We start from the raw sequence: 27,147 nt of genomic DNA, 5'->3' as shown, positions 1-27,147 counted from the left end.
CCCATACTTAATTTATTTATACATCTTCGGCTCTCTGAATCTTTAACTCTGAGCAATCATGATGAAGTAAGTCTGGAAATGTGCATGGAATTCAGCAAACCACTATGCCTTAATCTGATCCAATCCCATTATCCTAGAAGCAGGGAAGCTATTTTTTCAGCTATGGGCAAAAATGTGATAAGATGTTTTGCTAGTATTATGATAGCAAAACCAGAGTTCTTGAAAAGTGGTAGACAAAAGGATTTGACTACCAAAATTTTGCAATAGCAATATAGTGAGGACATGCAGATTTTCCTCAAGGACAACCAGGAAAAAAAGATTTCAAGAATTCTACAAAACACTATATATAATGGTTTGAATAAGATGCTGCACAAATAAAATTACTCATATGACACACAAAGCAATTAGGCAACAAGACAAAGTATGTATGGAAAATGCTGCTAATACAGAATAAAATGACAAAAAGGGGAATTACCTCATTTGGTTCTTTCCTCCATTTTAAAACAGATTCATCATCTCCATAGCAACCAGAAAAGCTTATAACACATGGCTCACCACAACTTCTGAAAACATAATCATATAACATTGTAGACACTACAGTATAAAAACATGTGTGGATCACACAAACCAGAAAAACTAGTATGTTTATTCCCCAATCCATGTTTTGTATAGATAAAGGAAAGAAAATGTTTTACTAAGGGAACCCCTTAATATTTTAGTTAATACTGCTGATGAGACTTACCGGTAAATGTCTGAAAATATGACTTGTTATAATACAAAAAAATAACAAATCAAATTATAAACATTCTATTATCTAGAAGCAATGTCCACTTTCTTTTTACAATTTCTTCAAAAAAAACAACCCAAAGCAAACAAATATTGCAATTCAAATTCATTTTGTACCACTGGTTCAATATAACCAAGCTCTAAAAAAACATGTGATAATCATTTTAAACTTTATGTCAAACTGTTAATTGCCCTGAATGTAGAAATAATAAATTGATTGATTGATTGATTGTTAGTGTTTAATGCCACTCTGAGCACACTTGGCTCTATTCAGGAGGCCATGTGCAGGGTTCAAACACACACTCAGAGTTGACAGGCTAGTGATATTGTAGATGAACTACTTAGACCATTCGGCCACCTGGGCCCCTGAATAGATTGAGCAAAGACTATCAAAGACCTGTCATAAAACCAAATTCAAAAAGAGGCAAACAATTTTAAAAGATGAGGTTCCAACCGAAAGTAAACAAATAATGATCAATGCTTCACTTCTATTAAACATGGTAAAAAAGAAAAGGGTGAACTAGGTACTTGGGAAACCTCATTCAATTTATCCCTTGATCCAAATCAGGCTGTCTTGACAATTCATTGTTCCCTTTAGTCTTTTTTCTGTTTTCAGTGAGTTGGTGATTGGTGCAGTTTGTTATCATAACAAAATTTTGCTGGTTCCTAGTATATTCATTTTTTGTATGATACAATTTTAGCCTACCTTGTTTTGACAAAACATACAACAATATATCTGATATTAAAAGTTAATTGTTTTTTTTGTAGTCATACAATGTACTTAAAATAAAAGAGTCATACAAGTTTATCTCATAATGCCAATTCTCCCTGTATCAGTGGAAGCCCTCAAGTATTATTTCAAATTTTAGAAATTTCCATCTAAAGATCTGTCTTCTAAGAGGGAAGTTAAACTTTCCATTTCAAGACTATCTTCACCATAATTTCATTATATAAAGTTGTCTGTTTTGTTAAAATACCACATTTTTTCAAAACATTGTTTGTTTATACAATGCAAAATGTCTCAACAACCTGATATGTTGCTTTAGCTAATCAATTAACTAATAATTTGATTAATTTGAATATTGATTGATTAAAAAAAAATGTTTATAGAAACAACTTCAAAACATAAGATACAATACTATAAATAAAACAGAGGTGAAATAGGTTCTAAAGCATTTCTCCCTCCAGCCTTTTTCTCAAAAGGGGGATCACCGACTCTGAAAGATTGACATTGCATTTGATATGTCAAATTTATCTTATAAATATTTGTATTCCATTGACATAAATTAAGAGTTATTTCCCTTTCTTCCAATGTTGGAGGACAATATCCTCATTTAATGATAAACCAACTTAACTTGATATACTGAAGCCTAGCTTTCAGAAAAAGTTGTTTTTTGAACAATCTGAATTTGTTAAAGTCTTGCATAATTCATCACTAAGATCTATTAAGGATTGTTTACCAGATGTTTTAATTTTGGTCATTTAAATGACAAAATCAACCAGTTTGTCTTCAACGTGGTAGCGATGGGAAATTACTTCAACGTGGTAGCGATGGGAAATTACTCCAACTCAAATTATGTCAATAAAATCTATAGTTAATTTGGATACTGTACACTAGCTCACCTTGTTTTGACAAAGCTTCGCACAGGTTTATCTGATATTTTAACTTTTGCCTGTAATGTCACATCCACAGTATACAGTGAATCCACCATGCTACATAGAGAGGAATTACTTGTTGTATGAGAAATCAATCCACTTAAAGTCTGTATTCGTCTTCCGAAACCATCTGCATCTACTTCGTCATCCTTAACAGAGGGAGTTGATATCTCATCGTAACTTGACCAAACAGAGCTAGCTTTACTGCTGATGCTTGGAGTACGAAGAAAATCTTGTACCTTATTGAAATCCATGGAGCTACGAGCACTTGTAATTGATAGTTTATTGCTACTTATATCATTCCAGTCCAGCCTTTCACGAGCTACTTTATTTACCGATATGTGTCTGCTCATCAGACTTGGTGTTTGCATCAGTTCTAACATTTTTGTATCTGCCGGAGTGGTGACAGCTGAGTTGCTAGCACTCGCACTAGCACTAGCACTAGCAATTGTCCAATTATCTAGTTTGTTCAATTCCATCATAAATACTTTATCCATTGCAGGCGTAAATGGCTCTTCCATTGCACTTTGTCTACGAGATTCTAACAGACTTAGATCACTAATTGAATCTGATCTAGATTGTCTAGCCCCATCCATTTCAGAATCAGTTTCTATGTACATTCCAGAAAAGTCAAGTCTATACTGAACTTCAGGGTCATGTGACCCAATTTTGGCAGCAGCTGCTGCCATTTCACTGTCGACAGATTCTATCCTCTCCATAGTCTTTTGTCGATTATTGTATGCAATCATTCTCTCAGAGAGTCTCTTTGTACGTAATCTAGAACCTTTGTTATTAGAACTTTCATCAGAGTTAACTGATTTTCTCCGAGGGGAAGAACTGTCACTATTTTTACTATTTTTACCACTACTATTATCTGACTGAACGCTGTTTTGCTTTGTTAGTATCAATTTTTCAACAGAATCCTTTGTTTTTTCAGGGGAAGTTTTCACTGTATCATGTTCATTCTTTTTATCTGATTTATCATTAGAACTCTGAGATTGCATATTGTCTGAATCTTGCGCTATACTTGAATCAGAAAAACCACTTTCATTCAAACTGTTATTATCTTGCTCCGCCCCCTGTTCAGACTCTCCCAACTTTTCTGTCTCTTCAAGCGAACTGAGCCATGTGTTGACCTTGTGATGTCGAGATATTTCTTCAAAGTTGCACAAAGTTTTCTGCTCCAAAGCTACATTTTCTTCCAAATTGGATTCACCATTGCATTCAAGATAGCCGTTTTCATTAACAAATTTGTGTGTGTTTTCTTCACTTCTTTTCTGTGTACTTTTCTTTTCCTCCGTTTCTTCCTTTCTGTCTGTCTGCAAAAGCTCATCTTTTCCAATGACCTTTTGACCCGAGGATACACATCCATTTCTTGATTTTGCCTTGTCTATTACACCATTTAACTGTGTAAGTGCAATATCTAGTTCATCTATGAAGTTTTGACCTTTGCCTTTGTTTGATGACAACCAATTCCTTCTATTATTGACCTTTAACTTCAGGTCAGTAGGTCGATTTTGTAGATTCCCATCATGACTTATTTCTTGGGGTTGATTTTCTTCTCCATTTCCCGCCATCTTTGAATCCCCTTCTTCAGAATCAAGAGATATTTCCTTAACTATTTTTCCTTTCTCTTCATTTTCGTTTACAGGTTGATCAGCCTCTTTTTCATCATTTTCTACATTTTTACGAACTTCTATCACACTACCATGACTATCTCGTCTTTCTTTCTCATAACTTTCAGTCGAACTGTCTCGTTCTTCTAAGATATTTCTTTCAATAGCTGGTTTCTTTTCCAGATGCTTTAAACGAGGAGAAACATTTTTAGGGGTCACAGATCCAGTTGAATTGGTATCAGAAGCAAGGTTAGAAACTTCCAAAGACTTAACTTGTAATTGAGAAATAGAAATTTCACTAGACAGGCTTCTTTTGAGTGGCTTTTTATCTACTTTATCTATACATTTTCCTGTATTTTCCTCCACTCCTACTGAGAAAGAAGGTTTTGCTATACTTTCACGTGGACTTTTACTTCTGCTTCTTTCTCTATCTTTACGCCTCCTGCCCCTTGAACTTAAAGAACTACCATTTCTAGGACTTGGAGATAGAAACAATTTCCCCGACAGACTTGATGGAGTGTCTATTGATGGTGACATGTCTGTTGTTGGAGTTTTAAAGTTTATGTGTTCTGCTACCTCATATACCATCATATTTCCCTCCCCTGTGCCGATCCAAACGGAATGTCCCATATCCATCACAGCAGTGATCCTTGATCTGTTAAAGTATGTGTCATCCTCCTGAAACACAAACATCAAATTAAAAAAAAAAACACCTAAATTTAATAATTTAATACAGATGAACTCTTAGACCAAAATAAACATTTTTGTCAAAATTAAGACAATTCAAAAAGATAAAAGAAACTAGATTTGTAATTGCTAGCAATAATGGATGGCACCCTCGTTCCCCCATTGCCAGGGTAACGGCAGCCATTTTGAAAATTCCAAAGTCAAAGAGGGCATCTGCACATGCCAATTAACATTATTGTAAAGTTTCATTGAGTTTGGAGCATTTTGAAATGTTTGACATTTTTGCTGTTTCCATGGTGGCGGCGGCCATTCTGGAAATTCCAAAGTCAAATGGGACATCTGCATATGCCAGTCAATATTTGTGTGAAGTTTCAATCACTTTAGAGCATATTGGTTTTTTTGACATTTTTGCTGTTTCCATGGTAACGGCGGCCATCTTGAAAATGCCATACCCCGATTGCAAATCTGCACATGCTGCTTAACATTATGGTATAGTTCCATAACAAATGGTTCATAGAATTCCAAGATATAAGCTGGACAAAAAAAGTGGAAGAAAATAATAAGAAAAAAAGAAACGTAGAATAACAAAATGTCACCCCAACTCCGTTGAGGGTGCCATAATAAGATTTATCAACAATGAGCAGAGCCCATACCACATAATCTATAAAAGGCCTCAAAATGACAAATGTAAAACAATTGAAACGAGAAAACTAATGACCTAATTTATGTACAAAATAATGAATGAAAAACAAATATGTTACACAGCAACAAAAGACAAGCACTGAATAACAGGCTCCTGACAAGATATGCATATTAACTGCTATAGAACTTGGCAACCTTGGTTTAAGTTTTTTAAAAGGAAATATTGTTAGTAGATTATAGTTTCAAAACTTTTTAATTGTTTCAAATGCAAGACTGATTCTGTCATAATATCTAGTTCTTTTTTTTCCTTCTAGAGTAAATTTTCTGTAATCAATTTGTTTGTCTTATGATCTCTGTGGTTTATAGCAAAAACCATAAAATTTAGGAGGTAATTGCATAACAAAAAAAAGTTTAACTTATCTGACTGTTGATGTTTCCTCTATATTTGGATTATGTGTAATGTAGATTATTTTTTTTAAGTGGGAACCAATTGTCATAGACTAAAGATTAATGGAGAATGTGTCCATGGGACACGGATAATGCCTCTGCTTGCATGTAACGTTATAAAGGGACATAACTCAAGAACGGTAAAAGTGACGCCACCCAAATTCCAACTTGATCTGAGTTTTGTGGTAATAAGCATTGTGTATAAGTTCCATAATATATGGTTGAGGTAAACTTAAGTTAGAGAACGGAAATTAAAAATTCAACATTTTTTCTATTTGTTAAGGGACATAACTGTAGAACAGTAAAAGTGACGCCACCCAAATTCAAACTTAATATCTGTTTTGTGGTAATAAGCATAGTGTATTAGTATTATAACATTTGGCTGAGGCAAACTAAGAGAACAGAAACCAATTTCGGGATGTACCTATGGACGGACTTATAGAAGGACAAGGGTAACATTTAATGCCCCCTCCGCTGTGGCAGGGGCATAACAACTTGTCTATTTTGTGGATACTCCATTTCATGGTTTTGACAAATTTTGTTATAATTAATACCAAACACATACTAATGATTTCACAGCATTTTTCAAAATTTTAATATTAATAAAGTAAAAATAAGCAAGCAAACCTTTCTGAGCTGTGGATATCGATCTGTTCTGGTATCATACAACATTTTACAGTGGAGTGATCGTGGATCCCACAGTTCCAGAATAGATGACCCTCTCAATGTGATCCAGATTCCATATTCACTTGACACCATGGCTAGGATATGATCATATGGATTAACAGATACATTAAAATTGTCCATTCCATCGAGTGTTCTGTAAAAAAGACATTAAAATACACAATGGAAGTTCCAAAATTATGATCAAATATTGTGTTTTATATTTTTTCAAATGTTAATAAAACAAAGCCAAGTGATCTATTGTTTTCGTTTTGGCGTTTAACTGAATAAGCTTTGCAAAAATAAAAAGTCCAATTATAAATTTTGATATCACTATTGGTATGAGGCATTTCCCGAAATTGCAAATTCATTTTGCATTGTGTCTCTTGTTCAACAATAGCAATAATAAATACTGTGGATTCATTTATTTTCGTGGATACCAATTTTAGTGGATTGAGGAAAACTTATCTTTTCGTGGATATTTAATTTCATAGTTTTGCTAAAGTGTGCTTATATATCTAAAGACAATTTTTAATTCGTTGAATATTTAAATTCGTGATTCCTGTATACTCATGAAATCCACGAAAATTGGTATCCAACAAATAATATTAATAATGTTTAGTTATGATATTTCATGCAGATCTTACTTTTTGAACAATTTTAATCAATTTTCCATGATTTATTGGTCATTTGTGATTATTCTCCATGATGTATTAGTAAAGTGTATGATTATTCTAAATTACTTATAAATACTGTGTGATTTTTCTCCATGTAGAGCTTTTGGTAAGGAAAAATACTAGCTATACAGATTTCATATGTATCAAAATTTGATAAACTCGGGAAAACATGTGCTTAACCTTTATGACTCAACACATGCATTTTTAAAATTTTTTCCCGTAATTTTGTTTTGTTGAACCCAATGGTTCCATTCATGTGCATTGCCAATGAATATAGTGTTTACATAAGCCATAAAAATAGGTCAGGTCACTAACATGGTCTACCATAGTGTATAAACCATGGAAGGAAATTCAAACAAACCAATCACAATCAAGTATTTGTAAATATGAAATGCATATTGAATTATCATCCAACCAGAACATATAGACGCACAACACAATTAAAAAGGATTACATCCAGAGCTATTAGAAGTCAAAAATCACAAATACTAATATCTATGCAAAAATTTAAAAGAATATATAATAATCATATCCAGAAGGTTCTATGCTTGAACTAGTGGATGCAGAACCAGACATGCAATAAAGTACAAGATCAGATAGGAATATACTCAAGTCATTTGTACTATTCTAAATATATATGTAAAAATATACTTTTTTTTAAAGTAAGACAACTACATAAAATCATAGAACAATCAAATATTTGTCAGGAAAAAAACAGTCTTACATGTTTTCCGAAAGACTAAAATTGATAAATACATTAAAAGTGAATTATTGAATGTCTGTATAAAGGGGAGGTAAGTCTTCAAATACACAAAATAAAGAAATTTGGTATGACAGTCAGAGAGAAAACTAATAGCAAACATCCAAGGATTAGAGAGTGTAAGAGTGTTTCTGATGTCTCAAAGAAGGTATGACACATCAGAACCATTTTTTACCCTTTAATACTGTAGATTCATTATCATTCATGGGAGACCAATTTTTGTTAAGGTGAAACACAAATTCAAATATTTGACAAAGCACAAATTTTCTATGGACTTGACGGCAGGCTTTGGCAAACCACGAAATCAAATATCCACGAAGATACATTTTTTTTCTAAATCATGAAATGGTGCCCAAGAAAATAAATGAATCCACAGTATGAAAATTTTTAAATGATGCAAATATATTAATAACTATTCTACACATGAAAACAAAACATTAGTCATTGCAGTAGGGGACATCACTGTTCAGGATGTTCTTATTTCCCCAGATGTCAATTACAAGGCTGCCAATAGTGTTCAAAATAATTCACAAGGATCAACTTTGTATTTGTAAATTGGTCCAAATTTCACAGTATTTAAGGTATATCATTGAAATCTAAGGACTTTGGCCTAATAAATGATTTCCAGTAGTATGATCAAACTATATATCTGGGCTCTCGATCATAAAACTTTACTCAGTACTCACCGAGTACAAAATTTGTGCTTGAAACACCAAATCCAGTATTTTGATTGGATGAAGTCATAGTCTGAGTACTTTAATGATACTCAAAATTTTTATGACCGCACATATATTCAACTTAAAGAGTCTTGATGGAAGAAAGTGCTAAGGAGTCAGTCACTATCTACCTGTGCCAGTTTCTTCAACCAATAAACAATGCATTACGAGTGTAACACTCATATAGGTCATGGAAAAATGGAAAGAAACACTACACTTTAATACTGATATGTGACAGTGGTAATACTTAATTGCATCTACCAATTAAAACAAATGCTATGACAATGTAGAAATGACGAAAGGAAGGATGTTAAACTGCATCAAACAAACAGAATAAAGAAAAGTAAAATCTATTTTGTCTTGGAACTCTAGGGCTAACATTACTGAGGATTTTTTACATTCCGCTTACCTTGCATGTATAATATAAACTGTGTTACCACTAGCACACCATAGCATTTCATCCAATAGCAGAAGACAAGCCACAGGTGCTTGACCAATGGAAATGTACATAACATCATTCCCTGGAGCTGGCTTCTCGATACTTTGTTGCTAATATAGAAATGTGAAAAAAATGGTATGAAAATATTTTTAGGTTTTGAATTTACATTTTACTTACAGATCAAATTTCTTGAAATGTATACCAACTTGAATTTTTCATACAATTAAATCTAGACTTAAATGAAAGATGGCATAAAAAGGAAAAGACAAAATTACCAGATACTGATATCAATTTTATGTGCCACATGTGCAAAAACCTTTCAACATTTGTTAGATCAAATACCGTGCTGATTTTTATGTGTTTTGATTATTGGATATCTTTAAAAAAAAACAATTGATATACATTCTATAAAATACCATAGTAATTACCTCTAAAACAGCACATGTTCCATCTGCTAACCCTGCAAAAATTCTGATATTTGGTGAATCTTCATCACAGTAAACACACAGTGACAAGATGGCATCATTCAGACGTAAACTCCATAAACATTCTCTGAAATCATTGACAAAACATCCATAAACATTCTCTGAAATTAATGAATTCAGACATTTTTATATAAATGTTTTTAGTAATTTGTATTTTGTTTGTCACAAGCTGTATACTTATGCTTTACCAAAATAATCTTATAAATCTTCATAACCCATAACTTGAATTTCAAGGGAGATAACATGATGACAATGTGCTTTACAAAGGAGTTAGCTATACCTTTAATCTGTACTGTAGGCATAGATAACCCATGACATGTGTCCCAAAGAGAGATAATTACCTTGTGATGGCACTGTAAGTATAGACAACCCATGACAGTGTCCCAAAGGGAGATAATTACCTTGTGATGGCACTGTAAGTATAGACAACCCATGACAGTGTCCCAAAGGGAGATAATTACCTTGTGACTGCACTGTAAGCATAGATAACCCATGACAGTGTACCAACCAAGACAACGTTAGCATTTACTCTGCACATACACATTATTCTGGTGTCAAACTGAAAATCATACAAATAAAAAGTTAAATTCGAAAGAATGATTTAAGTATAGTTATTCAGTGTTCTCCTCATAATTTTTTTATATCATCCTGGTAAACAGGAAATTATGAAATACCATCTTGTTTTTAGAAACTATAGCGTCACATCCATAACACAATCTATAAGAAACTAATTTCAGATAGCATCACTTTACCATGATGATAAAAAGGCCCCGGGGAGAACACTGGTTATTTTTTAAATATAAACAAAAAGAATTCAAGTCTTAAACATTTATTTGCCTCTGAAACCAATTCTATCATTAGTGGTATATTATAATCAATAAAAGCAAGCTATATGTATTAAATTTTAAGTCGTTTGTTTCCAAACAATTATTCTGGCTTCATAAAATCCCCATAGATGTTCTTATAAGAAGTACAATCATAGCCCCTTCTTTCGTCCGATTTTTTTTTTGGGGGGGGGGGGATAAACCGAAAAAAAAATTTGCATCACTACATTAGGCATTTTGAAATCATGACAGACAATTATGTCACACTTTGCTTGAACTTTGGATCCCCCTGATAGTATTATACTCGCAGTCATTGATAAAAACAATTACCGGTACTGAAAAATATATTTATTTAGAAGGAAATACATTTAGTTAACCCCCAAAAGATATTTGTTATAGAAATATATTACCTGCACAGGCATATCAAACATCAGACCTTCCTCACATGTGACTTTACATACTTTTCCAATATGCTGGTCACCATAGCAATACCAAACCTTACCTACAAATAATGAGAACAAAATGTATAAAGGTAAAAAAAGAAGGATCTTATAAAAACCCCAACACTTCACGAAGAAAATTTGTGATTCTAATAATGGTCTGTTTATTGTTGTTTAACACCACTTTCAGAGCCTTATCATTGGGGGGCAGTTTTTGTCAGATGGAGGAAGCCAGATTTCCTGAAGAGAACCTCTATCTTAAGGCAGGCAATCCTCGTCAATTAATATAGAGCCTCACCACAGGTGCCCTGGTGGGGTTTGAACTCGAACCCTCAGATTTGATAGGCTAATGATCACTGCACATAAACTACTTAGACCTCTCTAATAATGGTAAATGGACAGAAGTATAGAAATGCTTGAAAAGTAAAATACACATATGGAACAAAACAAAAAGGAAATATTTTCATATGTAATTAATGGAGAATGTGTCCATGAGACACAGATGATGCCCCCACTTGCATATAACGTTATAAAGGCGCATAACTCGAGAACGGTAAAATTTACACCACCCAAATTGGAACTTGATCTGTATTTCGTGGTAATAAGCATTGTGTATAAATTTCATAGTATTTGGTTGAGGCAAACTAAAGTTAGAGTATGGAAACCAATTTTGGGACGGACGTATGGACACACAAGGGTAACACTTAATGCCCCCTCCAGTGACGACAAGGGCATAAAAATACCTACCTTCATCAAAGACAACTGCTGTACCTATTGCCATAAAATTGCCAGATTCTGCCTCCATTTGCATATACTGAAAATAAACAGGTATAGCTGTTACAATCAATCAGATAAACCATTCATTAAAGAAAAAGCTGGCAAACCTTTGAAATGTTTTTAAAAAATTAATTTTTTTACCTAATCTGGACACAATGGCCACAGTAAACAAACTTACATAATTCATATAAGCCAAATAATTTGTTTGATTTTTAGTTTTTAGAGTTAAAAATGTGTTGAAGGCAAAATTGCTGAGGTATTACTTAGGAAAATATAAGTTGAAACCACCTGAAGCAAGGTGAATAATCTTTGTAATATTGGAATCAATATTCACATTATTATACATATCTCTATAATAAAATTAAATTGAAATGACCAGTTGAAAGAAAACTACTGGTTTCGGTTTTAATATATTATGAAATATTTACCAGATGTTCTCGCTCAGTAAAGGCAAGCCTCTGTAGCTCTTTCTTTTTATATTTCTCCTTAAGTGTATTTAAATAACAGGCTTGTTTTGTACATATTATATTTCTCTTTGTAAACTGCCCTTCAAAAGCCACCTGAAACAAAAATAACAATAGGGTAAATTCATTTTAAGAGCAGTGAAACTTCATCCTTTACATACAAATGGATTGCATATTATTACCAAGAATACTTTAGTCATAATTTCTGTTTACTGACATAAACTTATCATTATATTATTCTGGTATATACATCATTCGAAGTGCAGTTTTCAAAACCTGAAAACATCGATAAGCGCAACATTGTATATTGTATATGCATAAAAAAACAACTTTTTAGCATTGGAGAAATCAATTTCTATATTAAGATTTGTGGCCTTTATTGGTGAATATCAATAAACAATGATTACTAAAGTTTGATCTGGAAGTGAAGTAGTGATTTCAATAACTCTTTGCAGAAGACCAACTCTTAAAGATGAAGAACTGTAAAATCATGCTGTTTGTTTAATGTGTAATTATTTTCCATAATATCTAACAAGTTGACTCATGTACATCTGTGGAGTAGAAACTACTTACACTTCTGGAGGGTCTTGTTGGGGCTCATGTTGCTAAATCTTAAGTTTTCTGTGTAAAGTTTTACTATTACTGCCTGTCATTGTTTCTTTTGCTATGATGTTGTCTTGTTATTATCAGACTTATGGATTTTGATTTTCTTCTCACTTTATTATACTCCATATTGCATTTACTTCTGAATAAAATCTCCTTTACCGTTTTTAGTATTTTGACCATTATTTACCTTAACCAAACCTTCTACATCAAAGGAAAGTTTGGCACTGGCCTTCACGTGTCTCATAACACTGATAGTATCTGATCGCTGGATTATGTCCTTTTCATGAATCTTCAAAATTGCCATCGAAAATCGAAACAGCACTTTTGGTCCCTCCATCAAAAAGCAATCCCAAACTCTCAGTAATGTCTGAAAAGGTAATTAATAATTTGAAAATCTTGTTGTTTTTAAGAAGATAGTATAGGGGAAAATTTGAATAAACAACATTTAGACCTTAACAGTGCATTTTGCTTTTTTCCAAAACACACAGAATAATGTTTTCAGCACTAAAGCATGTAAACAAAATCTAATATCATCATAATAGGTTAAATGGTACAAGAGAAATTAGCTCAGTTATAAAATTGGACAAAGGTCAGTATATGAAGCATGATTTAATTTCAGGGGCGTAGCTAGGCCAAAATGATGTGTACTGCAATGCCGGAGAAGGAAGTCCTACGGCAGGGGGTCTGGGGCAGTTTGAGGCCCCCTGAAGCTCTGGGGTAAATGGTGCAAAATCCTGCATTCTCACAATTTCCTGGGACATAAAATGACCTCACGAAAATTTTATTTTCAGGAGTAACAAGACAACTTTTGAAGATAAATTTGAAAAAAAATTAACTAGAGAAAAACAAACACGTACGGTTGGCTTAGAAATTTGGTTTTTCTAAAGTGTAGACTAGTGGGTTGAGAAAGAGTAGGTATTAAGTACAATTAAAATATATGGAGCCACCACCATATATTTTAATTGTTACATAATCAGACTCAACCCACTATATATATATTTCACGGTATGTGTTCAATAGAAAAATCCCAGATAAACGATTGGTTTGCATTGTATTTCAGTCAAGTATGTCTTCACTCTTCTCATGGTACTGAAAGACCGTTCTGCCGTTTCCGTTGAGACCAGCACACATGCAAATACGTTAAGTATATTAAAGAATCCCGGGTAAAAATCCTTGTTTATAACATTTGATATTTCCTGTAAGTTGTTAGGAATGCCATCAAAATCTCCAGTCCATTTTGCTAACCAACTCAGAATTACAAAGAAGGAATAACAATTTCACGATGAACGATGCTGGTTCCGTAAATGAAAAGAGTAGTTTCCGGAAAGGAATATGGCAACAAAGTGATTATTAACATGTTTGTATAATACTTTTAAAATAAATTTATTACCTTACTTTTATTCTTACTAGATTAACCATATTTTGATTTTTGTCAAATTTTCGATGTGTACGCAACTGCGTTTTTGTTTACGGGTTGCTACGCGCCTGAATTTGTATGACAGGCAGTAATGCTTTTAAAGCTCTTAACCTACAAGTTTTATGATTGTATGTCAATAAGTTATATGACAACTAAACTCAAACTCAAAGCTTAAACCCAACTTAATCAAGATCAATATATGTCAATAATGTCAGAGTGACCTGCTGTTGTATTCCTCAAGATGCATAAGCCTGAATGATTCTATGTAAAAGTATCTGTCAACAGAACTTTGAGGTAAATATTTAATTAGAGTTAATGAAGCATAAAATGTAGATCAGAGTGACCTACTTTTGAGAAAGAGTAATAGGTTACTGAAGTATGATTTGGTAATATATTTTTATAAGTCATTCATTATCTAAAAGCTGACATTGGACATAAAACTGCATTATTTCAATGAAACATGAAACATGGGTCACAGTAACCTGCTTTTGATTAAAAATTTATACTCCCTTAAATGCATCCTTACACTAAGTTTTGATATTGTAATAGAATAAGGAATGTGTCAAAGAGAACAACCCCATCAAAGGGCAGAAAGCAGCCCAAGGCCACCAATAGGATACTTGATTTAAGAATGATAATCTTTGATACTTTCATTTTCCATTCTAATCATTTCATATAATTTACATTGTTTTCATCTTTTATCTTATAGTTTCATATCTTCTATTTTATTTTTACATTTCATCTTACCTCACCTTTGATTGTTTGTTAATTTTTATCAATTTATCCATTTTAAGAAAAAGAGAAAACAATGCTACACCATCAAGATAATAGAAGTTGTGAATTAGCCTTAAGGTTAAGTGAACTTTTGACTAGACCACCCAAAACTGTTGTTATCCTAAACAATTATCCTATAACTTGATTATTACTTCACAAGAAGATCACTTTTCTATTCAAATTATATATTCATATTTCATTTAAACCTCAATTAGGCCTAGCAAACATTACTACTGAAGCTGTTCCATTTATTTTTTTAATTCTTTTAGAAAAATAATAATTTTTTTAATGATATGTGCAACTGAAAAATTTAGTGTATATCTCTTACAAAGCATGTAAACTGGCCATTCATATGGAAAAACTTAACTTATATCTTTTTTTTGGAAATTTTGAATGTCCATTAAATTTAATAAACAAATCAGACCCTTCAAAAATATGGATAAAAGTCACACTTTAAGATATCCATTTCTTTCTTTATATAAAATAAAATTATTAAAATGAAATCCAATTTGTCCAAAACTGACAACCTGAAAAATGTATTTTAAGGTTAATTATATAGAAATTGGTCCATTATGGTATCACCAAACACAGAGTTATACTGATGATAAGAAATTATACAGGTCAAAAGTCAAATCAAGGGTCAAAATTCATGAGGTATCTGAAGGATTACCTGGAAACCAGGGACATGATGCATACAATCGTGTCAATTTATTGTCCAAAAGAAGTCAGGTTCAATAATAAAGTACTTATAAGAGTAGAATAGGTAAGCTTAAAGGCCTATCAATTATAATGGCTGAGGGCTCACATGGAGAATTATCTTTGTTAAAAGTTGACTGTTTATAATTCTCAAGCTGGGATAGAAGCGATATTTTCTAATCAATCTGATAGAAATCGTTGACTTATGTACAAATATTATTAATGTTTAAGTCAGTTCTCAAAATTTTGCCTTTTTATTACCTTTATGAGCAGATTGATGAGTATTTGAGAAAAATTTCAAATAAAATTAGTAATGTTCAGGATCAAAGGACATAAATCTTTTAAAATTCACATCAAAACAATCAAAACCTTGTATTTACTTAAATTTTTTAAATATTTCTCTCTACTAAAATATTATCATATTTATTTCAAATATGTAACAATCAAATGTTCAGTAATAATTTTCCCCAAGTGTAGCCTCTAATAATTACAATGGATCCTAGCCTCCAATCAAAACATTACTCACATGTCAAATTACTAGCATTGAATAGTGACAGTGTTACCCAAGCTATGGAGGGTTATCTATCAAATAATTATTTGGGGATCAATGAAGTTACAATACTATGATTTTACAAGCTTGAAAAAAAACTATCAAAATGTATACAAAGCCTGCAACTTTATGCCTGCTGCAATTTTTTTGTTTCATCAGTGGTCAGGTGACTGAAGAGCAGACGACATTCGGTCATGTGACAGAACATCAGAAGACTGATGTGACAACTGAGGACAAGGTGACAGCCTTGGAGGCTATGGTCAAAACTTTACAATCCAACATTGAAGAACTAAAAACTCAAAGGAAAACTGACAAGTAAGTATATCTTTTCATTCTTTTTTCAATTATATAAAAAATATTTTACTCGGAGTAAACATCTGGTGCCAAGCATAGTAGATGGGTAATCAAGCTAATTTATTATAAAGCAATCTTTCGTGAACTTATAAATCAGAAATTATTTTTCAGTAAAAATTCTTCTTCTTTTTTTTTCATCAAGCAAACTGAATAGATTAAGCCTATTTTCTTTCAGTTAAATTCATATTTTTTGTATATCAAACCTGAGTCAACTCATATATGTATGATATATTTTTCTCAAGTCTAATTTTTCTTTTTTTTCACCTCCATCTGTTGTACAGATTATCTCATTAAAAACTATCTGCTTCTTTCAACTTTGATATAACACATCATAAAACAAAACAGATCTTTTGATATAATCATATAATAGTGCAAATGTATGTAAATACAGATTAAAATCTAATTATCAACTCAGAACAGCTGCATGGGAGCAAATTACACACCTGTCTACCTAAAAAAGAAAGATGTGTTTTTGTCACAATAAAATTGAATCGACAGGTAAAAATGGATGAGATTTTTTATACCAGTTTGTACAACTTAGTTTACAATTCTTTTTAAATAAATCAATCATTGTTATTGCAGATACCTGTTCTCTCAGAAATCATTTTTTTCATTGTTAAAAGTGAAACTTTTGACAAGCCAAGCAGTGCAAAAATCCCTCATATACATTTATTTGTAAGATAGGTTAAAATGAATAATAATTCTTTTTATTCTGTAAAAACAAATGTTACTTGATGACTTCTGCTACTATTTTGTTTATATTACACAACCAGAATTTTTGCCAGAAATGTCATATCAATAGGAATGACTTGTTACCAAAATAAAACTGTCATATAAGTATGCCAATACCTCCTCCCTGATATAGCTAGTTCACTCGGTATAAATATTGGAAGAATACTTGATTTCTTCAAAGGGAGATAACTCTTGTTTATATTAAGCGAACTTTGTATAGGGATTGGGGTTTGTATATAATTTTAAAATGTGACATCAAATAATTGTGCTCTTAATTTAATATGTTTACTTTAAATTTTCATAATTTTGATGAATACTTATAAATTAATTTGATTAATTTACCCAGAGACATATATACACAGAGATTGACAACTCTGTGAAATCCCGTTAAAAAACGCGGCCCAGAATGAGATTCTCGTCGATATTTATTCTACAACATGTAAACAAGTCAGGGATGAATAACCTCGACAGCTAATCAAGAAAAGTAATAGGAAAACTTATTTCAAATCAAATAATTTCTTTTTCTAAAAAACTACTTGAAATAGTTGTATTTTTTTTAATGTATTTATTGAGAAAATATTTTTTTCTTTTTTTCTGCATTTCTTTTAATTTAAAAAGTAAAATCTGGTAATGATCAATTGATATTACAAGAAACATTATATGTGTATATATGTCTCTGATTTACCCTTTACAATACAAAATTGTATTTCAAAAAAAGCTTTATTTTAGTGTAGAGGGATAACTTCAAATTATTATCTGGTATACTCTATGTTATTAATCATGGTCACTCAACCGTCAGGTGAAAAGATCCTTTTTTTTACTGTAAATCATGATTTCTCAAGGTACAATCCACATAATCTTGTTCAAAAATTATATGTTAATTATAATAATATAATATTAATAGAGGCCAGCAGATTCAGTTTAGCTGTCTAAAATGCAAACCAAAAAAATCATAAAAAACTATGATTTTGTAGTATGAGGCTTATACAAGGTTATACTTATTTTCTACTGAAGAAAAAAATAAATGAATCCAGTGATCCCATGGAAATATTGTATCAATAAAATGGAAATGTTCATAGTAAAATATTTATTATTTTTAAACCAAATTCTGTGGACAGGTTTTTAAAAAATGGCAATCTAAACTGAAACAAGAGTGCACACGCTGAAATGTCTGGCCTTCTTTACTAATCATTGATATTATGTTGATAGTCCTAAATATAAAGCTTTACTACACTTGACATGATCCAAGAAAATGAGGTCAAGGTCATATAAACCAAACAAGAAATACATGTACACCTTACAATCGTTCAATACACTAAATATAGTTGACCTATTGCTTATAGTTTCTAAGATACAGACTTAACCAAGAAAACTAAACATTGACCAATGAACCATGAAAATGAGGTCAAGGTCAGATGAACCATGCCAGGCAGACATGTACAGCTTGCAATCCTTACATACAACAAATGTAGTTGACCTATTGCTTATAGTATTAGAAAAACAGACCAAAACACAAAAACTTAACACTGAGAAATGAACCGTGCAAATGAGGTCAAGGTCAAATAAAACCTGCAAGACTGACATGTACATCATAAAAAATATTTCCATACACCAAACATAGATGACCTATTGCATTTAGTATTAGAAAAAAAGACCAAAACTCAAAAACTTAACTTTGACCACTGATGCACACTGAACCATGAAAATGAGGTCAAGGTCAGAAGACACATGCCAGTTAGACATGTACACCTTACAATCATTCCATACACCAAATAAAGTAGACCTATTGCATACAGTATAAGAAAAACAGACCAAAACACAAAAACTTAACTATAACCACTGAAACATGAGGTTGAGGTCAAGTGAAAACTGTCTGACGGGCATGAGGACCTTGCAAATATAGTTATCCTATTACATGTACTCATAATAAGAGAGAAATTAACATTACAAAAAATCTTTTTTTTTTTTTTTTTTTTTTAACGACATTATATATTTATTCACCAAATATGCTTGTTACATTGTTAACTTTTTTTTCAAGTAGTCACTGAACCATGAAAATGAGGTCAAGGACAATGGACATGTGACAGATGGAAACTTTGTAACATAAGTTAGCTAACGCCGGATCACTATCCCTATGTCGAGCTAGGCTCGACAAAAATGCATTTAACCCCATATATATTCATATCATAAAAACAGAAAGAAATAAATGTGGATTGTGTCCACATGTGGACACAGATGATGCCCCCGCTTGCATATCATATAGTTATAAAGGGACATAACTGAAGAACGGTAAAAGTGACGCTACCCAAATTTGAACTTGATCTGAGTTTTGTGGTAATAAGCATTGTGTGTAAGTCTCATAACATTTGGTTGAGGCTAACTTAAGTACAGAACAGAAACTAAAAATTCAGCAATTTTTCTATTTGTAAACACGCATAATTCTAGAACGGTTGTGTATATCTTTTATAACATTTGGTTGAGACAAACTAAAATTAGAGAAAGGAAACAAAAAATCCAGCAATTTTTATGTTTATAAAGAGACATAACTCAAGAATAGTAAAAGTGATGCCACCAAATTTCGTTCTTAATCTGTATTATGTAGTAATAAGCATTGTATATAAGTTTCATAACATTTGGTTGAGGCAAACTTAAGTTAGAGAACGGAAACAAAATAATTGTACTTATCTTAAGTTTTTTATGGTAATGAATATTGTGAATAGGTTTCATAATGTTCGGTTGGGGCAAACTTAAGTTACAGAATGGAAACTAAAAATTTTGCAATCTTTCGATTTATAAAGGGGCATAACTCAATAATGGTTAAAGTGACACTACCCAAATTCAACTTGATCTGTGTTTTATCAGTGGAAGGCAAAATTGCATTGTATAAAGCATTGATTGTAGTTGATTCAACTATAATCATGGACAAAGGAAGATAACTCCAAATCTAAAAATTACTTGAATAATGACATTGATATTTTTAAAAATTACATTTAGTTGTAAGACAAACTCAAGTTAGAGAATGGAAACGAATAATTCAGCAATTTTTTCATTTGTAAAGGGGCATAACCCTAGAACAGTAATCAAACAGCTTGTAAGCACTGAATGGTTAAGATTGCTTTAATTTATCAGTAGGAAGTAAAATTGAATATTGCATTGTATAAAGCATTGGTTGTAGTTGATTCAACTACCATTATGCACAAAGAAAGATAACTCCAATTTTCAAAGAAGACTTTGGAATATTTTTAGGAATGAAGGGTAAAAATTGCTTTAATTTATCAGTGAAAGGCAAAATTGCATTGTATAAAGCATTGATTGTAGTTGATTCAACTATAATCATGTACAAATGAAGAAAACTCCAATTTTAAAAATTACTTAATATTTAGAAAAAAAAATGAAAAATTTAGCAATTTTTCCATTTGTAAAGGACATAACTCTAGAACAGTAAAAGTTATGGCACCAAAATTCAAACTCGATCTGTATATTGTGGTAATAAGCATTGTGTATAAGTTTCATAACATTTGGTTGAGGCAAACTTAAGTTAGAGAACGGAAACCAAAAATTCAGCAATTTTTCCATTTGTAAAGGGGCATAACTCTAGAACGGTAAAGTGACGCCACCAAAATTCAAACTTGATCTGTATTTAGTGGCAATAAGCATTGTATATAAGTTTCATAACATTTGGTTGAGGCAAACTTAAGTTAGAGAACGGAAACAAAAAAATTGTACTTATCTTAAGTTTTTTATGGTAATGAATATTGTGAATAGGTTTCATAATGTTCGGTTGGGGCAAACTTAAGTTACAGAATGGAAACTAAAAATTTTGCAATCTTTCGATTTATAAAGGGGCATAACTCAATAATGGTTAAAGTGACACTACCCAAATTCAACTTGATCTGTGTTTTATCAGTGGAAGGCAAAATTGCATTGTATAAAGCATTGATTGTAGTTGATTCAACTATAATCATGGACAAAGGAAGATAACTCCAAATCTAAAAATTACTTGAATAATGACATTGATATTTTTAAAAATTACATTTAGTTGTAAGACAAACTCAAGTTAGAGAACGGAAACGAATAATTCAGCAATTTTTTCATTTGTAAAGGGGCATAACCCTAGAACAGTAATCAAACAGCTTGTAAGCACTGAATGGTTAAGATTGCTTTAATTTATCAGTAGGAAGTAAAATTGAATATTGCATTGTATAAAGCATTGGTTGTAGTTGATTCAACTACCATTATGCACAAAGAAAGATAACTCCAATTTTCAAAGAAGACTTTGGAATATTTTTAGGAATGAAGGGTAAAAATTGCTTTAATTTATCAGTGAAAGGCAAAATTGCATTGTATAAAGCATTGATTGTAGTTGATTCAACTATAATCATGTACAAATGAAGAAAACTCCAATTTTAAAAATTACTTAATATTTAGAAAAAAAAATGAAAAATTTAGCAATTTTTCCATTTGTAAAGGACATAACTCTAGAACAGTAAAAGTTATGGCACCAAAATTCAAACTCGATCTGTATATTGTGGTAATAAGCATTGTGTATAAGTTTCATAACATTTGGTTGAGGCAAACTTAAGTTAGAGAACGGAAACCAAAAATTTAGCAATTTTTCCATTTGTAAAGGGGCATAACTCTAGAACGGTAAAGTGACGCCACCAAAATTCAAACTTGATCTGTATTTAGTGGCAATAAGCATTGTGTTTAAGTTTCATAACATTTGGTTGAGGCAAACTAAAGTTAGAGAACGGAAACCAACTTTGGGACGTATGTATGGATGGACGTACGGACCTACGTACGTACAGACGGACAAGGGTAAAACTTAATGCCCCCTCCGCTACGGCGGGGGCATAAAACAGGTAAAAGATTTTATTTTTAAACAAAAGTCTGTGGAAATTTAAAAAGTGTAAAAAAAGCATTTCTCACAGATATCTTGACATTTCTGTTTCACAAATATTTAAGTTATTGAAGATTTTAAAGTAAAAATGCTGCATACATTTTTTTTCAGCAGCTCATCAAGTTATAAATGCATACAAATTTTTAAAAAAACCCAGAAATTGACTACTTAATTTAATATACTTCATCTTAATACAAAGAGATGATGTACTGTAAAGATCTATAAGACAGCCACCCAACAACATACAAAATATACAAAACCAAGAATATATCTAGAGGTCAAAATAGGCTTAAATTTGGTCTTCAGTAGTGTCTGTACCATATTAAGCTAAAATCACTCTTATTTCAAACAAATTATGAATAAATTCAACAAATATTTTTATCTAAAGGACATCAAATACTAGGCACAAATTGGAAACCACATTATCAATTGTCAGTATAACAGTTTAGAACTAATAGCGGATGTATTTGTTTATACTAAATGTCACTACAGATAGGACTGTGCATTTGTTCATATTCGTGAGATACCAATTTTTGTTGATTTTGTGGGTATAGGTAAACAAAAAATTTAGATGTTTATCATACCAAAAAATCGAATATCCACGAAAATACAATTTTTCAATCCCCGAATATGTTACCACGAAAATAAATAATCCACACTACTGGAGATAACAACTTACAAGGTTCCTGACATGATACATGTAGATTATCAGGTTTTCTACACATTGATATCGTATACGCTTGACGAAAGCAAGCTTTATAACGTCTCATCACACATTGTGATGTCGCTGATAACTTCTCCTCAGACATTGTGAATTCGCTGATAATGCCTACTCACTTCTCAAAGCCATGATACAAGAATTACGGAGTGACTGATTAGGGTGATATAGGCGAAGGGAAGGAGGATCGATGCACATAAATATGTGGCCGTGTTTAACTTTTTTTTTTAAGTTCTCAATCCTCCCCCTTTTTTATTTCAATCAGTGGAATTTTAAGAAATTACAAAATTACAATAAAAATTAGTGACTATGAATTTTGAATTTTTATATATAAATACTTTGGAATCAGAAACCCTGAAGATGAACTTATATATATCTTGCAGACCAGCATGTATGATTCTCTATAATAAAAACATATAATATGCATATTTAAGATGGAAAATATCTTGACCATCTAGTCTGATGATCATTTCATTTTTTAGTCCCCTACCGATGAAGTCGAAGGGGACTTTAGGTTTGCACTCTGTCTGTCTGTCTGTTTGTCTGTCCATTCATCAGTCCGGCAAATCAGTTTTCCACACTTTTTTTCTTCGTGCTTGAAGATATTGAAATGATATTTGGTATATTGTTTTATCATGTCATTGACAAGTTACAGATCAAGTACGAATTTTGTGCAGAGTTATGGTCCTTGGACTTAGAAAATTCACTCAAATATTCAGTTTTCCAAACTTTTTTTTTGTCATGCTTGAAGATATTGATTTAATAATTGGTACATTGTTTTATCATGACAAGTTACAGATCAAGTTCGAATTTTATTCCGGTCTGATGATTTTGTGCAGAGTTATGGTCCTTGGACTTAGAAAATTCACTAAAATAATCAGTTTTCCACACTTTTTTTTCATCATGCTTGAAGACATTGATTTGATAATTGGTATATAGTTTTATCATGACAAGTTACAGACCAAGTTCGAATTTTGTTCCGGTTTGATGATTTTGTGCAAAGTTATGGTCCTTGGACTTAGAAAATTCACTTAAATAATCAGTTTTCCACACTTTTTGTGATCATGCTTGAAGATATTGACTTGATATTTGTTATATAGTTTACACCTGCACCATGACAAGTTATAGATCAAGATTAGCATATTGTTCCAGTACAATTAATTTTTTAACCGGTAGGGGACTATGTATTGCCATGCAATACTCTCAGAATGCTTGTTTAAAGGTATTTTGACAACCTTTGCCTTGAAATACTTGGGTTTGTGCGTTCCTGATGAAGGTAAATACAGAAAATTTCTTTGGAAGCATCTCTTTTATTTATAACATGTTTTTTTTTCACTTACAGGACCCACTATGGAGAGTTGGAAAATAGGCTGATCCTGACCAATGCAGAAACTGTTACACTCCACAGCGATGTCATGCAACTTTTACAGACACAGACAGAAATAGAAAACAAAATAACAACACTCGATGAAACTGTTGGAGATCTTCAGCTACAATCAGAACAGTTTAGTTTCATACAAAAGCAACTGCAAAAAGATATTGGAAGCTGGCTGCAACTAAAAGACAACACAAGAAGATCCCAAAGAAGATTAGAAAAACGCTTAAAAGCAAAAATAGAAACCCTGGATAAAAAAACAGAAGCTGTGTCACAAGACTTACTGAAAACAAAGGAAAACTGTTCTGAATATTTTAAGAAGTCTACAAAAGATGCGGCAAAATTTAAAATATTTATTCAAAATAATACTGAAGAGCTTAGAGAATTTATTACCAACCAAACTGCATTATACACACCTCTTAAAAAAGAAACATTAGGTAAAAGATTTGATAAACTCTACAAAATATACAATATAAGCAGACCTGTTCCTGACAGAAGCAAAGTTTTTCAAAGCTCTGAAAATACTAATGGAATTGAATCAGAGTTTCAAATTTCACATTCCGTGGAAAATAAACTATGGAACGAGGTAGGGAGTGGAGAAGAAGGGAGCGGGGCAACAATTCCGGTCCTTACAGCTCATTCACATAGTAATTATGTACAAAAAAATGATCTTTTATTAGAACTCCAAGAACGTGACGTTGAAGTCACAACATTACTTGATATGTATGAAAACTTGAAACAAGGGCTTTCAGTAATGGAAGGGAGAATTCAGGAAATAAGACTTGGAAATTTCATGGAAAGATTGCAAGAATCATTTATAAATTTCACCCAGAATGTTTTGACTATGGACCAATGGAGAATGGCTAGTGGTCAACTTATAAACTCTACACAAGCAAACCAGCAGCATATAGCTGGTCTTACAAGTATGATATTTAACAATACAAACTTTCTCAGGGAATTAGACATGAAAATTTCTCATGCTCAGTCTCTAAGTTACCAACAATTCAGTTTGTTACGAATTCATATTATACAACTTAACAATACAGTTCAAGACATGAAAGAAGAATGGAATCGTAAAGGACGTAATAAAAATACCCAACATATCCCTCCACCTGTTTATGTTCATACAATACAAAACGACCATCAAAATACGGGAACACTTCTGTCAAGGATTGAAGACATTGCCTTACAAGTAGTGTACAATGAAAACAGAATCGCCAAAATGGAACTCAAAATTTTAAATGAAAGTTTGTTAGAGTGTAAAAAGGTGAACACCGATTTATATCAGGATGCCAGAATGATGCAAATAGAAAATTCTGTGGTAAAAATGTCAGAAGCTTCTCATATGGTGAAAGAAATACTAAATCAGGTCCAACGAGACTTGTACGAAGAATATGCTATCAACAAGAATCAGAGTGATGTCATTAATGTTATCATAAGAGATATCAACAAAATTGATCAAATCTTCCCACAGATTGCCAGCATACAACATCAGATAAACTTCTTCCAGTTCATGCTTCCAGAAGGTAGTCTTTACTAAACACTTTCATAAAAAAAAGTTTGAGATAAGAATTGCCTGCTTTCCCAATTCATTTTACTCAATGTTGACTGATGAATCCTATATTGGTTAAAAAATAACTAACAATTCAGTTTGTTACGAATTCATATTATACAACTTAACAATACAGTTCAAGACGTCACCTTGCAATGAGCTGGATTCAAACTCACAACCTCAGTGGCAACAGGCTATTGATCACTGTTGTTGAACTACTTAGACCCATATGTAATACATATTATGAATAATATATATAGGAAACATTTTTATGTCAACGAAAGGCATAGAACATATTTTATTGCAATTATTTTCATAAAACTTGTTCCATACTTAGGTAATGCAAAGGAAATTATAAGTTTCTCAGATCATTATTCAAATATTTCATTTTGAAGGGAGGCTTTCTTTAAACTTCCTGACATGACACTAACAAAGATGCCAGCCCATATCTTTGTTTTCCTAAAACTGCTTATTTTCGATGGAAATCAATTTTGCGGTCATTGACAAAATTGTTTCATTACCAAAACTTTCATATTATAATACTGCTACATTATTTCCCTTTCAGAATAATATAAATAATTTTTTCACAACGATTGGAAGAAATAACACTTCATATGCTTAATGAAAGGTAAATACATTTTTCAGAGAAAGCTTTGAAACAGAGCCAATGTTTGTGATTTAAACCACTGTAAGATTGAACTAAGAAAAACCAGCAAGCAATGTGTTATATCTATGTTCTACTCAAATACAATTATTCTATAATAGTCTTTGTTTTATAGATTGCTATGGTTACCACAGAAGAGGATATAAAGATTCTGGTGTCTATATAATTAATCCAGTCAATACAAACTTATCTATTCAAGTTTACTGCGACCTTGAAGATGGGGATACTGGCTGGACATTAATACAAAGGAGAATGGATGGGACAGTCGACTTCAATAGACGATGGCAGGATTACAAGTTTGGGTTTGGTACCGCTGATAGTGAATTTTGGCTGGGAAATGATCTCATTCATATGCTAACTACCTCAAATTCAACGTTAAAAATAGAAATGATCGATAAAAACAATGTACAGTGGACTGTTCTTTATGATCAATTTTCTATTGCTCCTGAACAGGAAAACTATAAAATTTCAATAAGTGGTTTCCATGGAAACAATACAGACAGTCTGAGTTATTCCAATGAAATGGGTTTTAGTACATATGACCGTGACAATGATGGCAGCAGTACTCATTGTGCAATGTTTTATACAGCTGGGTGGTGGTATAAACACTGTCACTATAGCAACCTAAATGGCCGATTTCGTCTAGGAATGGTTTGGTATGATTTTAATGAAGATAAATGGATTCAGTTAAAATATACTTCCATGAAAATCAAACCGAACCTTTGATGTA

The 27,147-nt window shown here is 32.0% G+C and overlaps 1 protein-coding gene across 7 annotated transcripts in view; it reads right to left on the bottom strand.

Moving 5' to 3' along the window:
* The window catches only part of LOC127729029 (uncharacterized), a 133,117-nt gene that overhangs the window by 5,647 nt on the left and 100,323 nt on the right, over positions 1-27,147 (bottom strand). For 6 of the 7 annotated variants that reach the window (XM_052236631.1, XM_052236634.1, XM_052236637.1 and 3 more), the window contains 11 exons: positions 12,873-13,052; positions 12,044-12,175; positions 11,586-11,652; positions 10,809-10,900; positions 10,036-10,133; positions 9,518-9,641; positions 9,060-9,199; positions 7,899-7,913; positions 6,462-6,654; positions 2,410-4,736; positions 476-563 (listed from right to left, as the gene is read on the bottom strand). In XM_052236631.1, the coding sequence (XP_052092591.1) occupies positions 476-563; positions 2,410-4,736; positions 6,462-6,654; positions 7,899-7,913; positions 9,060-9,199; positions 9,518-9,641; positions 10,036-10,133; positions 10,809-10,900; positions 11,586-11,652; positions 12,044-12,175; positions 12,873-13,052 (3,456 nt within the window). The remainder of the gene's footprint in view (positions 1-475; positions 564-2,409; positions 4,737-6,461; positions 6,655-7,898; positions 7,914-9,059; positions 9,200-9,517; positions 9,642-10,035; positions 10,134-10,808; positions 10,901-11,585; positions 11,653-12,043; positions 12,176-12,872; positions 13,053-27,147) is intronic. The other variant, XM_052236635.1, reaches the window with a different exon arrangement.

Source organism: Mytilus californianus, unplaced genomic scaffold (genome assembly GCF_021869535.1).
Source record: "Mytilus californianus isolate M0D057914Y unplaced genomic scaffold, xbMytCali1.0.p SCAF_2, whole genome shotgun sequence".
Classification (NCBI taxonomy): domain Eukaryota; kingdom Metazoa; phylum Mollusca; class Bivalvia; order Mytilida; family Mytilidae; genus Mytilus; species Mytilus californianus.
Note: the sequence above shows the minus strand (reverse complement) of the source record. Positions and strands in the feature narration are given on the sequence as shown.